Here is a 12231-nt window from a genome sequence, read left to right on the forward strand (position 1 = left end):
ACCAGGGACCATTTTTTGCATGTAGTTCATTTTATGAGAGTGAACCTTGGTTAGCGTACCTTGCGTTGCCGGGACACAAGATAAAGCCAACACACCACATTCTGTGAGTCACGGCTCTTTCTGTTTCTGTTTTTCTATCAAATAGTGGCTTCCTATCTTTGCTGAGGGATTCTTYAGCTTTTCTATAACATAACAACACTTTCTTAAGGTATAAATAACTTAACCGATGCAATATATTCTTGGGATCAGAACGTRGTAAAGAACCTGCAACAAAGACTCAATTACTGGGCATTGTTCCTAGTTATTTTTTGCAGAGGATCTTTCCTGATAAACAAAATAATGCTTTAAGATACCTAAAATAAATATATATTTTCAATCTCACATTTAATGCAATAACCCTCCTTATTTTCCTCCCTTCTCTGCACTGTTTACAGGGCATTCCGCAATTGAATGAGAATGAAAAAGATGATGGGAATGAAAAAGATGAGATTACCTGGGGATTTTCTTGGGAACCTGGGATGGTGAAGATCGGCTCTTTATCTTCTGCTCGGAGCTCTCCAGGGAGTTTTCTTGTGTTTCTCCTTTGTCCTTTGCTAGCGCATCTGCGATGGAAGACTCCACTGCAGTCATGTTTTGACGGTCAACCTTTGGTTCAGCTTGGGCTGGTTCACATCTATACATGAAAACAATAGAGGGCTTCTCGCTGGACTCCGATTTGGACTCGCTGAACCAGTGATGCCGCTGAACCGGAGGAGGGGGCAGCATATGTATAACAGTTCCATCGAGGCCCACCAGCTTTCCCTTCTCTCTTTCCTTCTCTTTGTCTTCCTCCTCATCAGTCTTCCTGCGGCGGAAGAAGCTCTTAAAAGATATCCAGCGTTTGGGCTTCGCGTCAGCAGCCCGACGGCCTTCGGAATGAAGGATCGACTCGGCCTCCGTYGACCTAGTGGGACTAGTTGGTTTGGCCCAATTGCTGAAATGTCTTTGCAGCAAGTTACTTGCATGGTAGGGTGAAGACGTGGACCTTGGGGGAGGAAAGGGCGGYGCCAGCTCCGTTTTGGGACTCGTGGTATTTTGCAGGCCTCTCCCTGGCTTTGGAGAATGCGTGGCGCCTGGCTGTGCTCCTGCATCTTTCTGCAGTTTAGTGGCAGCGTTATCCATGGTCTTGGGTGACTCTACTTCAGACTGTGGTGTAAACAGAGATTTGGGTCGTACCAGGGTGTTTTTAGTAGCGTCTGCATCGGGAGGTAAGGAATACAGCTCTTCTGCACTACAGGCTTTGGGTCCAGCCTGAGGTGTTTCYGGCGGAGTATGGGGAGGCTGGATGGAAGCCACGATCTGGGAAAGCACCGTGCTCGCATTCTCTCTGCCGCCGCCGCCGCTGCTGCCGCCTGCAGAAGCCTCTGGCGTTGCTTCTATTTTTGCTGCAGGCTCTTGACTCGTCTTTTGAATTCTCGGTGGGRAGCTGTGGTCAGAACTGTGACTCCTTTGTGGTGATCCCTGACCTTTGCCGAGACAGCTGTTAAACTCCTGGACCTTCTGAGCCACCGAACCCAACCTGCACTCTGTGCTGTTAGTGCCCCCCTTTCCCTGCGCAAGCTCAGCGTGCCTGTTCCCTGCGGTTCCAGTCACTCTGCTTTCTGTTTCTATTTCTTCGTAGGTGTGGCTTATCACACTGGTAGTTTTATCTTTGACCGACAGCTCTCCRCTGGTCCCTAGAAAACTTTTATAGATAGCCAGATTATCATATGCATTTGGATTAATTACAATGGGAACTTTAATAGCATTTTTGGAACTCTTAGCGTAAGTGGGCTCATCATGAATTATAATAGGAAAAGGTGGCATTCCAGCGTTGTTGTAGCTGTTGAATTTTATTTCTGATAAATTGGGGGATTTAACTGGGATAGTTTTTGAAGAAATGTTTGTAGCTGTAGGTGAAGTAGGAGCTGACTTGTGGCTTGCCTTTCTAGGAGGAACAGAAGGTCCTGAGCTGTTAGCAATTAACTCCACCTTCGGTATCTTCTGTCTTGGGCTAGTACTAGAAGTCCACACTTCTTGATATCTAATTGCACTGGATTTTTTCAGATTGCCATTGACTCGTGCAGGTGAAGCTGCAGAGGATGCAATAGGTGTGCCTGGAGTTCCTGGTGAACCTGGGTTCGATGATGTGCTTTTGGTTTCCGAGGTTTCGGTCCGATTCTCCTTACATTCATTGGTCATGGCAGCTGATACATCTACCACGGTATATGGCTTGCAGACTGGTTGCTCCATGTTCACTACCCTGTAAGGCTTGGCTTGCTCTTCCACAGGCACCAGATTTATAGTTACAGCTTGACCAGTAACATCTGAAGAACTTTTATTCTCTTGCTTATCAGTCTGTACGGCAATTTTGCCATCTTTCTCTTCCAGCCGAAGAGCAAGGACTGCCTTGTGGGTTTCCAGACCTTTGGGAGCGCTTCTAGGAACTTTTGACACATCCTGCACCTGCTGATCACCACAGAGACTTTCATACTCCGGTTCAATCAGTYTGACATCCTGAGGGGTACTGGGAGATAACCCCCCATTACAGAGCTTCTGCGAGGAACTGCTGGTTGTCCCGGAACGAGACTCTTCAGTCAAAGAAGAATCGGGAGAGGTCGAATCAAAGGATACCATGCTCTGCATGCTCTCCTGCCCATAAAGGATCACCGCCTCCTCCCCATAGCCATTTAAAATTTCATCGTAACTATCATCATAATCTACCGCACAGATCCGCTGCAGAGACTTGTTTCGGAGGGGCACGGTGTTCCATTTTTTGTCAACACAGAACTGAACAGGAGACAGCGTGTTAGCTCTAAAATTAGCAAAGCGAGGCTGGCCCCTCATGCGGATTTCCATTGCGAGCAGCTCTTCATCACTTTCATCCCAGCTCTCATGCTCCTCTTGCATGCTGCCAAAAAGTGTATCATCCTCACTCTCATCTCCACTAGAGAACTCCGGATAACAGAAACGTCCACCTTCATTACTTATGACTTCAGTGCTTCCACTCAGAATAACATGCTTACTGTGTGAATCCTTCATTCCACCCATCATGCAGCTTGGAGGGATCTTTCTTTCYAGTGATCTTTTATAGCAATTATTTATTCTTCCCAAGAAGGTTTCTCTGGAGTTGATTTCGTTTCCAGGTAGCTGAGGTGTGGTATCCAAACCTGCAATCTCCTTCAACACTTCTGTCAGTCCATTATTATTGTTACTTGGTATCTTACTCACGCCCTCGTTGTTGCCATAAGGCCTATGAACATGGCCATAACCTTCAATTTCATCTTCATTATTATTGTTCAGTGGTTTTTTGTTCAGGACAGCTTTGTTTCGGTTCCACCCTGCGGGCACTGATTTATTCTCACAGTGATCCGGGGCGCTGATCTCACTGCATACACCCTGCCCATCTACCACCATCATGGTGGGTTTCACAGCTATAGTGGGTTTCTTCGCCACAGGTGGACGGAAGTTTCCTGTATTTCTGCTGCGATGGCTGTTGCTTTGGTTTGCATTGGTTTTCAGATTTCCAGGGGAGAGGTTTTTCTTTTCGGAGTCCGGGGGTAACTGGTGCAAGCTTTTAGGCTTGAAGCAGTTCTTACATTCTCCGGGCTTCCAGACGTGCTCAGTGAAAGTGTTGCAAGCAGACATCTTCCCAGAGCTTCRCGCTTGATGCTGTGCCGTTCAGTGCATGGTAAGGACTTCATTCATATGTTCCCACTGTTCGCTTTGTAGGGCTCCTGGTTCAAGCAGCAATCGCTCTGAAACACGAGAGAAAATGAGGATAAGAAGGGGGAGAACAAAGGTAACCATTACACTTGCTGCTTCTGAGTGTTCCGACTTCTGCTGCACTCCTCACAATGACTCAGAATAACTAAGGAGCCTTTGCTGATGTCTTAGCTCTTCTTGCTGAAATTGAAAGACAGAGAAATGGCAATGACTGAGGATTGAGAATAATTCTCTGACTAGTTCAGGACCATTGACCTGCAGTTTTGCCCAATAAATCAAATGCTGCGAAGAGGATTTAAAGCCGAAGATTAGTGTATATTGCCACAGACATAACCATTTAAATGTGAGACGGGGAAGTAAGAGTAGGCTTTAGTCTCTCAAATACATTACAGATAATTTGTTTTAGCTTCAAATGYGAATGAGCTCAGCTTAAGTGGGAAAATATGTTCAAGCAATTCCAAACTCTTCTGGCATTTTACTACCCTTTCCTTCAAGTTAAATTATTACTGGACAAATACTTTGGTGGAAGAGGCAGGCTGGACTTTTTTTTATATATATATTTTTAGATAAACTCTATCTATCCATCTAATTCTCTTATTAGATAAAAAAAAGCTGGAGTGACCTTCCTAGAAAGTTCTTTCATGCGTAGCTAGCCCCCAAGAAAAGTATTACCCTCAGATATTTTAAAGCCTGCTGCAAGTTGAGGCTTACTATTTTCTGAAATGATCAGTCTCAAGTCAAAACCAAACACGGATCTGCTGTACTTGGAACATTCGGGTCTAGGAAACGAGAATTTCCTAATGTCTGAAGATTTCAAGCTTTCTCAGCCAAATCCGCAGGCCTGGTCTCTTTATCCATGTTGCATAACTCAAACATTATCTAACAGATTTCACCAAGGTGAAGGAGTCTCCATGAATCCAGCACTACCTCTGTAAACACAGGCATCGACAACCCATGTGCTGATATTCCTTCTGATCGGCTTTGTGTGCAAATGCACCTGCTGAAGGCACAGGTAGCCTTGAATCATACTAATAAACCGAAAGCAGCAGCTCTCAGAGGCTCTGCAATTTCAGTCCTCCACGAGACACTCTGCTGCGCTCACCAAGGCTGCCACCAGGCTTTTCACCAGGGTAGCAGCCAGATAAACCAGTAGGAAAACCTGATGCTGGGATGAATGTGCCCATCGCCCGGTGCTGGCACCGGGCCGGCTGGAACATCGGTCCTCATCCGACACCAGGTGGGGCTGGAGCCCTGCGCTGCCGACACTGCCGAGCTGCCGGAGCGATCCCGCTTCGTACCTCCACTAAATATGTTTCCAGACAAAGCTTCGTGCCAAAAAGTCAGTGCCAAAAGCTTTCTCTGTATGACCTAACAGATATAAGCTCTGCCAGATGGAGATCTACCCCAACATTCAGCCTTTGTTTTATACACACGCTGAGTTAAATGATGCTTTAGTTTTCTGAACTCTGCCAGGATTTGTTGGTTCAACACTTCACAAGCCCATGTACTGCAACCAGAAAAAACACATCGAGAAATAATTCTCCTACAAAAGCAAGAATGAGCAGAATCGTGTGCTAACTCAAATCCTATTGCTGGAAAATGCATTTCTGCGTAACATAAAACCTCTGAGCAAACAGTCTCAAGCAGAGGGCCAGTGCCCATGTGTGCTGTTTTAAGGATTCYGCTTCCTCAGAGACTGCACAACCTCCTCCTGCCCCGGAGTTCCAGCACAGACCAACCCTTTTACGGTCTTTTAGGCTAAACATTTTCTGCTCTTAGTATCGGGTAAAATGATGAGAAACCAGCCTACTTCACACCTTCCACAAGACAAGAATTTCATGTTCTCCTGCAGGCTCCTAATTGCTCGGCGCTTTTCCTGCCGCTCGCTCCGAGGTGCCGAGGCGGCCGCGCTTGCCCGGAGCGGGCGGGCGCTGCGCACCCCAGGAGGAGCGCGGAGCCACCCAGCTCGAAGCTAAAACGGAGGCAAACATGTGGGTAGGAATGCAGATGTGCACAGTCAGACAGAAAACAAGACATATATATGCATGTATATATATTATATATTTTAAACTGTCCACACTTCAGCACCTACTGCACGTGGTTGAAAAACAACCACATGCTTTAATGTGATTTTTGACACAGACTGTGAAACGGAGACCAACCTTGGGCTGAAGGGCTTGATAAGGCACAGATGGGGTTCAGGCAGCCCTGGGAGAAGCAGCCCTGCAACGTGCTCTGACCCTGCCTGCAACTCCAGCAAAGGGGAAATCTGCACCTGCTGGCAGGAGGAAAACTGCTTTTTTTCATTTGCGTGGATGTGAAAGGCTTGTAATATGGTGCTTCTTTCTTACTGTGAGTCCAGGAGCAGCCGGAAAGCTGAACTCACTGTGACCTTCCTGCTTGCAAGCGGGTAGTTACACTCTAAAAAAAGGGTCTGCCCATTTCTTTGCCGATGCAAAATTGAAGTGATTTTTCTGATGGCTTCCTCTCCCTTAAAAAAAAAAAAAAAAACACATGTATTGTTTCAACCATAGGATYGCTACCATAAGCCAGAAAACAGCTAGAATGGAAGGCTTCTTTTAACACGAAATCCCTCGACACCCGGGTCCAGGACTCTGCTTCAGCTGCAGTTAGCCGCTCCAGTGTGCTGGGGGCAGCAGAGACCATCGCAGGCGCTGAAACCGCACGGAACGACTTCCCTGGGCTCAGATGTGCAGACACTGCTTGTTTGCAGAACCCGGACAGGTCCCCACTTGAGCCCCGAGGCTGCTGCGGAGCTCCGGGTACCTTTCAGCTACACTGTTTGCACTTACAGCCCATGGAAGTGCTGGGGAACAGGTAGACACCGGTGCTGCTCCTGCCTCCAGTGCCACCACTAGCTGGGRTGAGTTACTTGAAGATAGGAAATCTCAGCAAAATCCAGGCAACAATAACCTGAGATGTTAAAAACAGAATAGCATTAGGCTTCTGAAGGAAGCGTTGACAGCAAGCGGAGTGTGTCGACGTTGTGCCTTTCATCCCTCAACCTCAAAGCTTCCCTTGCAAGCTGAAGAGCATCACTTCTCACCAGACCTGGAAACGCTGCAGTGCGACGACATGGAGCAACTAAAATGCACCCAGCTCTGCCCCTACCGTGGTGCTGCAGCCGCACATCGCGATGCTTCGTTCGCTCAGCGGTGCAMTGGGCGCAGAGAATTTACCACCTTCGAAGGCCTGAGCGGAGTGACCAGCAGCGACGTGGCCCATTCAGCAGCAACAGGAGGCTCAGCCTATAGGGGTGTGACACCCCGACCTCGGTGTCACACACGTGGAAGGGCAAGAGCAGGTTCCACCTTCTGGGGCACTGCAAGACAATCCCAGACCGAGCGTTGCAGCCGGGCATCGCCAGGGAAGCCGAACCCTGCACGGAGCATTTTTGTGGCTCCTATTTAGTGGCATCTTTTTTGTTGAGAGCACAAAGATGTGATAAACACGCATTTCAGCAGCTCCCTTTGTTCTTCGCAATTGCAGCCTGGCAGGTCTCCCTCAGCCGCATGCTGCCTGAATCGCAATGAAGGCCTTCTCCAGTAATACTTTATACTAACATAATCCAATTAAAAGGAACTTAATTGGTGTGCAACATTCCCTACAATTTCAACATTTTAAAAATGAATAGTCTCGGTAAGTACCAGATGGTGACACGCACTAATTAATCAGGCCTGCTCAATGAACGAGCATATTAAAATGAATGCACCTATTAGACAWGTGTTTTCAATGCTGCATGCTGCAAAAGTCTCCTCTTAAGCAAACGCCTGCTCTGCTGCTGAGCACTGTGCACAAGTGTGCACTTCATCACTTGTGACACCACCACTCCTCYGTGCATTCCAAGACCACTAGAAACTTCCCACTTTTCCTTTTGCGTGTTCTCCTGGCAGAAAAAGGCATTCAGCTTCAGCATTCCCCATTATGAAAATGGGCCCACAACGTTTATGCTGCAGAATAAATTTCACCGATCGATCTTCTTAAGAGACAACRGTCCACTAAATAGCCAGCGAGAACCCACGGAGCTCTCACCACTGACAGCAACGTCCACAGCTTGAGAAATCAGCAGTGGGAATAGAGCTACAGGGCAGTGCCCGGGCACCACAAACCACCCTGGCTTTGCGGGCTGGGCTGAGCTACCGCCAGCGATGTGGATGGTCTCTCATCCTCAGGAACAGCAGCCCCAGCGTAGCAGAGCACGAATAAAAGTGCCACACAGCAAGAATCAATTCGGGAGCTGATTTAGACAGCTGCCGATATCTGATTTCTCTCTCTTTTCAATAAAATCACAAATTTTTAAGAGATGCACTGGAAGAAAAACCTCCCACTCCTATGTACTGTCCCACCTGTGTGGTCGCAGGCTTAAAAACGCTCCATCTTGGCCAGTGTCAGGTTTACTGACCCAGGGCATGTCCTTCATGCTGCTAAAAGAAATGAAATTTTCTTCTCCAAGTTGAGATCCTTGGTAGAACTTCAAAGGAAAGCAAAGCCCAAGAGAAACTTACTGCAATGGCTGCTACTTACATGAAAAAAAGCAGGGACGGAAGAGCTTTTCAGTTAGAGAAGCCAATTTTTGGGTATGTTGAGATACACATGCGTGTTCAAACTCAGCACCCCAAAGCACTCTGCTTTGACTCATCTTGCAGCATTTATTATGAAATGCAAATCAAGTAAGAAACATCTAAAATGCCATCCAGTACTGCAGCAGACGTTGCAGATAAAAATTAAAATATCAGTATTTAAAAACATGAGAATTGCACTCTCAGATCTCACAGCACTTTGCAAAGGTGAGTGCAGGCAGTARCTGAGATTTTGCAGAGAGAGGAACTGTGACTCAATATCTTCCTCAAAGTCTCAAATCCAGGTGGTGAAAGACGAGAAATAGCAACCAAATCTCCTGGTTTTTCAAGTGTGATGCCATATTCAGTGAATCATGGCACTTAATTTGTAAGCAGCATGTGAGGAAAGAACGGGAAACTAATATTCATCAAATATCTGTTCATTGCAACAACTCTGGAGCTGTGAATACGGCGGAAAGCACAGATGGAAATTTCCATAAATGCTAAATTTAYTATTTTTGCTAGAAAATAATTCTTTCAGATAGTTAATTCAAGTACTACCAAGGAGACAATAACTGACTAAAAAGTTCCTAGCTTGCTTCAGAGTYGCTCTTTGGACCTGAGTGCACTCTGCTGCTGAAATAGGAGGGCTGCGATGGATGGAACGGAGAACAGAATCACTACCAAAACACGGAAAAAATAAAGAGTTCCAAATTTGCCGTGAGACATTATGAAAAAATCAGGGACACACCCTTGCACTATTCCTGGTTTTAACCTCCGCAGCTTTCTCAACATGTGCTCTCAGTTAAAAAGAATTTAAGTTACATCAAAGTTTCAAAAGCTACGTAAGGGAAGGAAACCCACAAATATGTATTTGCCATCTAAGGCCCCTAAGGAAAAGCATTATAGAAATAAGAAACAAACAGGAGCAAATATCTGCCTCAAGCTGAACACTCTCTAATCTGCCATAAGAAAAACGGGYATTTCTTTAAAATTTACCTGCCATGGAATTACCAATACAGGTAGCTCCCTGTAGCAGGGAAGAGATAAGAAATTTCTTTGGATCTAGACAAGTGATCGCTTTGGATCCTTTAGCATCCCATTTAGAAGACAAAGCCGGACAAGCTCTCACACTGGCTTTGAGGCCCAAGTTTTTGATTTGGTTTTTTTTTTTTTTTTTTTTTGAAGACCCAATAAGGTAAGTCAGACTTATAAATAGCTTGTTTACTTTGCTTCCTAAAAAGGCTCCTGTACAATGTTCCACGAGGCAGCAGCACACGAAGGACAAGCCCATTAAGTGAAGGGAACTGGAATAATAATAAAAACCCCATCCTGAGGTTCAGTGCACTTGAGTTTGTCTCAGTTCTGTTTACATGTCAGTGAAATTACGCGAATTAAGCCCTTTGCTGGATTCRGGGAATGCACCAATACGACTATATGTTGGCCCATGTAATTACCCTTGACTTACCTTTCCTAGGCTCAGTATTTCTGTACACTTGAAATCTTGCCCTATGTGTCTTTTGCCAGTTACTTAGGCACATGAAAACATCTCAAAGAACAAACTTTATAAGGCCCTTAAATCTCCATAGAATTTAAGCATTTGCAACCAGCAAGGACGGAACACCTGAAGAACAGCAACATAAGTTTCGGCAGTTACAAAACCTAGTAATATTTTGATTATCCTTCTGCTGAGTACAGCTGGAAAATGAAAACAGTGAATATKACCACAATATTGAATCCATCAGTTCTACAGCTTCAACTTACTTTCAACTCTTCTTTTTGAACTGCTGCAACCTCCAGTTACAAAAACCTTAACCCTTAACCCCTCATATAGTCAAATTCACTTCTGTCAAAATCAGATATCCATCATCTTTGGCTTAAGAAAGTAACTTGTGACTAGCAAAATAACAAAGTAATATTAGAAAGGATATGAAGGATCAGATTAAAAAAAAAGCAGGAAGTAAAACATGGTAGCATCAAATGCAGAGAGTTTATAAGAGAATTAGGAGATGGCAGCCTTAGTGTAAGATGAAGAGACTGCAGAGAAGCCAAATTATGACCCTGCATCAGCTTCAGCCCCCTCCCAAGAACCTTGAGAGGTGCTAAATAAAGACCTGGGAGAATTAAGTGTAAGAACAAAATGGTATCAGCCATTATTAAAATATATATATTAAAAATAACTGATAAATTAAGAGCAACAACTGGTAGGACTGCATTGTGTAAAGCCACAGACTTTGGAGGAACTTCAGAAATAAGTGTCTGAAGCTACTCAAAAATATGTGGGGTCTTACCAAAACCAAGGATAAGTTTAGAGATAAGTATAGTATGAATGGGATAGGTGTTTTATTTCTGTAAAGGAAACGTGCACTGCTTTTTCCTACCAGGTAGTGAAATAACAGGCAAAATATTTTTTTTTCCTTTTTTCTTTCTTTTTTCTTTTTTTTTTCTTTTTTTTTTTAAGTTTTCACAAACGAGCAACAGCAGGACATGTAAATGCTGCAGCAAAATATGCAAGGCAGTCAGCAAATTATATGCTTTCATTGTAAGAAAATCAGTGATGTGAAAAGCTTTCCATATTAATTGAAACTAAAGAGATTAGGATAGCTTAGTTCAGAAATCAGGCAAATAAAATAACATGTTTGCAATGTATTAAATGATGAATAATGTAAAGGAGACAGACTGAGTGTTCCCATTTAGTCTCCCATAAAACAAGAATAACAAGTCTGAGAGGCAGCTTGTTTAAATCTGTAGAAAGAAAGTTATTTCATACAAACGCTTCCTGGCCCAAGAGACCGAGAGGTCAGCTGAATTCAGAAATACATTAGACATTTATGCAGATGATGAGATATCAACAGTTATATCAGCTGGGATAAATTTAAACCTTCCAATTTCTGTGCTTAAACCAAGCATTAACTAACCGAGTTAAGCAGAAAATTTGCTCAGTGGCAGCTTATTCCCTTAGTCTCCACTTARGAGACTTCAACAGTGTTTACACCCGGCCTCCCTCCTGCAAGACCCTTCTCCCTTCTTGCAAGATACGAACCCTTTGAATAGCAACGCGATTTCTTTTTCTTCATTTTACCAAAACCTCCTCCTTCTTTCGTATCCTAAACCACACGAACGTTTAAGGGACACTGCTACCATAACTTATCTCCGTGGCACGGCCTGCTTCCCTTTCCTCGCCCTTACCTTGTTTTGTCACTCTTGGTTATGTCAGGCTTAGATGTGAGCCCTGGAAAGGTTTTTGTGTTCGTTTCAATTTTTAATGAGCACAAGCTCGTGTACGATGTTGGACAACGGGGGCCTGGGGCTGCAGACTCCTTGGGGCAGGTGCCTGGGTGTTGCCCTAACGTATTTGTTGGCACCATCCACATCAATCAATATATATAAGTGAATATATAAGTGAATATATAAGTAAATATATATATATATGTGAATATATAAGGAGGTGCTAATGGCAAAGGTAAGGAAGCCATATGAAAAAGCCACATAAGTTTAGTACTATTTAAATGTCATGTCCAGGAGAGAAAAATTAGAATAAGATGGCAGAAGATTGACACGAAGGGGATTTTTCCCTAAAATAACGCAAACAATTTAACTTTGGAAGAATCATACGGAAAATATAAATAAAAACAAAGCATATCCTAACAAACCTCACTTGCTACATGGTGCAGCAAGTGGCTGGAAAAGAGGACTAGACTCCTTTAAAATCTCATTCCTTTTCCCATCACAGAGAAACCGGCTCCTCACACTTCTTCCTTGCATTTAAGATCAAAGTAAGACATTCCAATTTGAGAGTCTCCGATAACCTTGAGAAACTGGTTACAGCTCATTTTTTTTGGCCATCAAAGCAAATTCAAGCAGCTTATCCTCTCTCAGACTACTCTCCTAATTAGTATGTCACTTA

The 12231-nt window shown here is 44.4% G+C and overlaps 1 protein-coding gene across 2 annotated transcripts in view; it reads right to left on the reverse strand.

The window, feature by feature from the left end:
• PEAK1 (pseudopodium enriched atypical kinase 1) overlaps nt 1-12231 on the reverse strand; it is an 80703-nt gene that overhangs the window by 25136 nt on the left and 43336 nt on the right. For both annotated transcript variants that reach the window (XM_026038641.1, XM_026038642.1), the window contains one exon: nt 494-3776. In XM_026038641.1, the coding sequence (XP_025894426.1) occupies nt 494-3666 (3173 nt within the window). In that variant the 5' untranslated portion in view covers nt 3667-3776. The remainder of the gene's footprint in view (nt 1-493; nt 3777-12231) is intronic.

The sequence above is a fragment of the Nothoprocta perdicaria genome, unplaced genomic scaffold (genome assembly GCF_003342845.1).
Source record: "Nothoprocta perdicaria isolate Ctin4 unplaced genomic scaffold, notPer1 scaffold_214, whole genome shotgun sequence".
Classification (NCBI taxonomy): domain Eukaryota; kingdom Metazoa; phylum Chordata; class Aves; order Tinamiformes; family Tinamidae; genus Nothoprocta; species Nothoprocta perdicaria.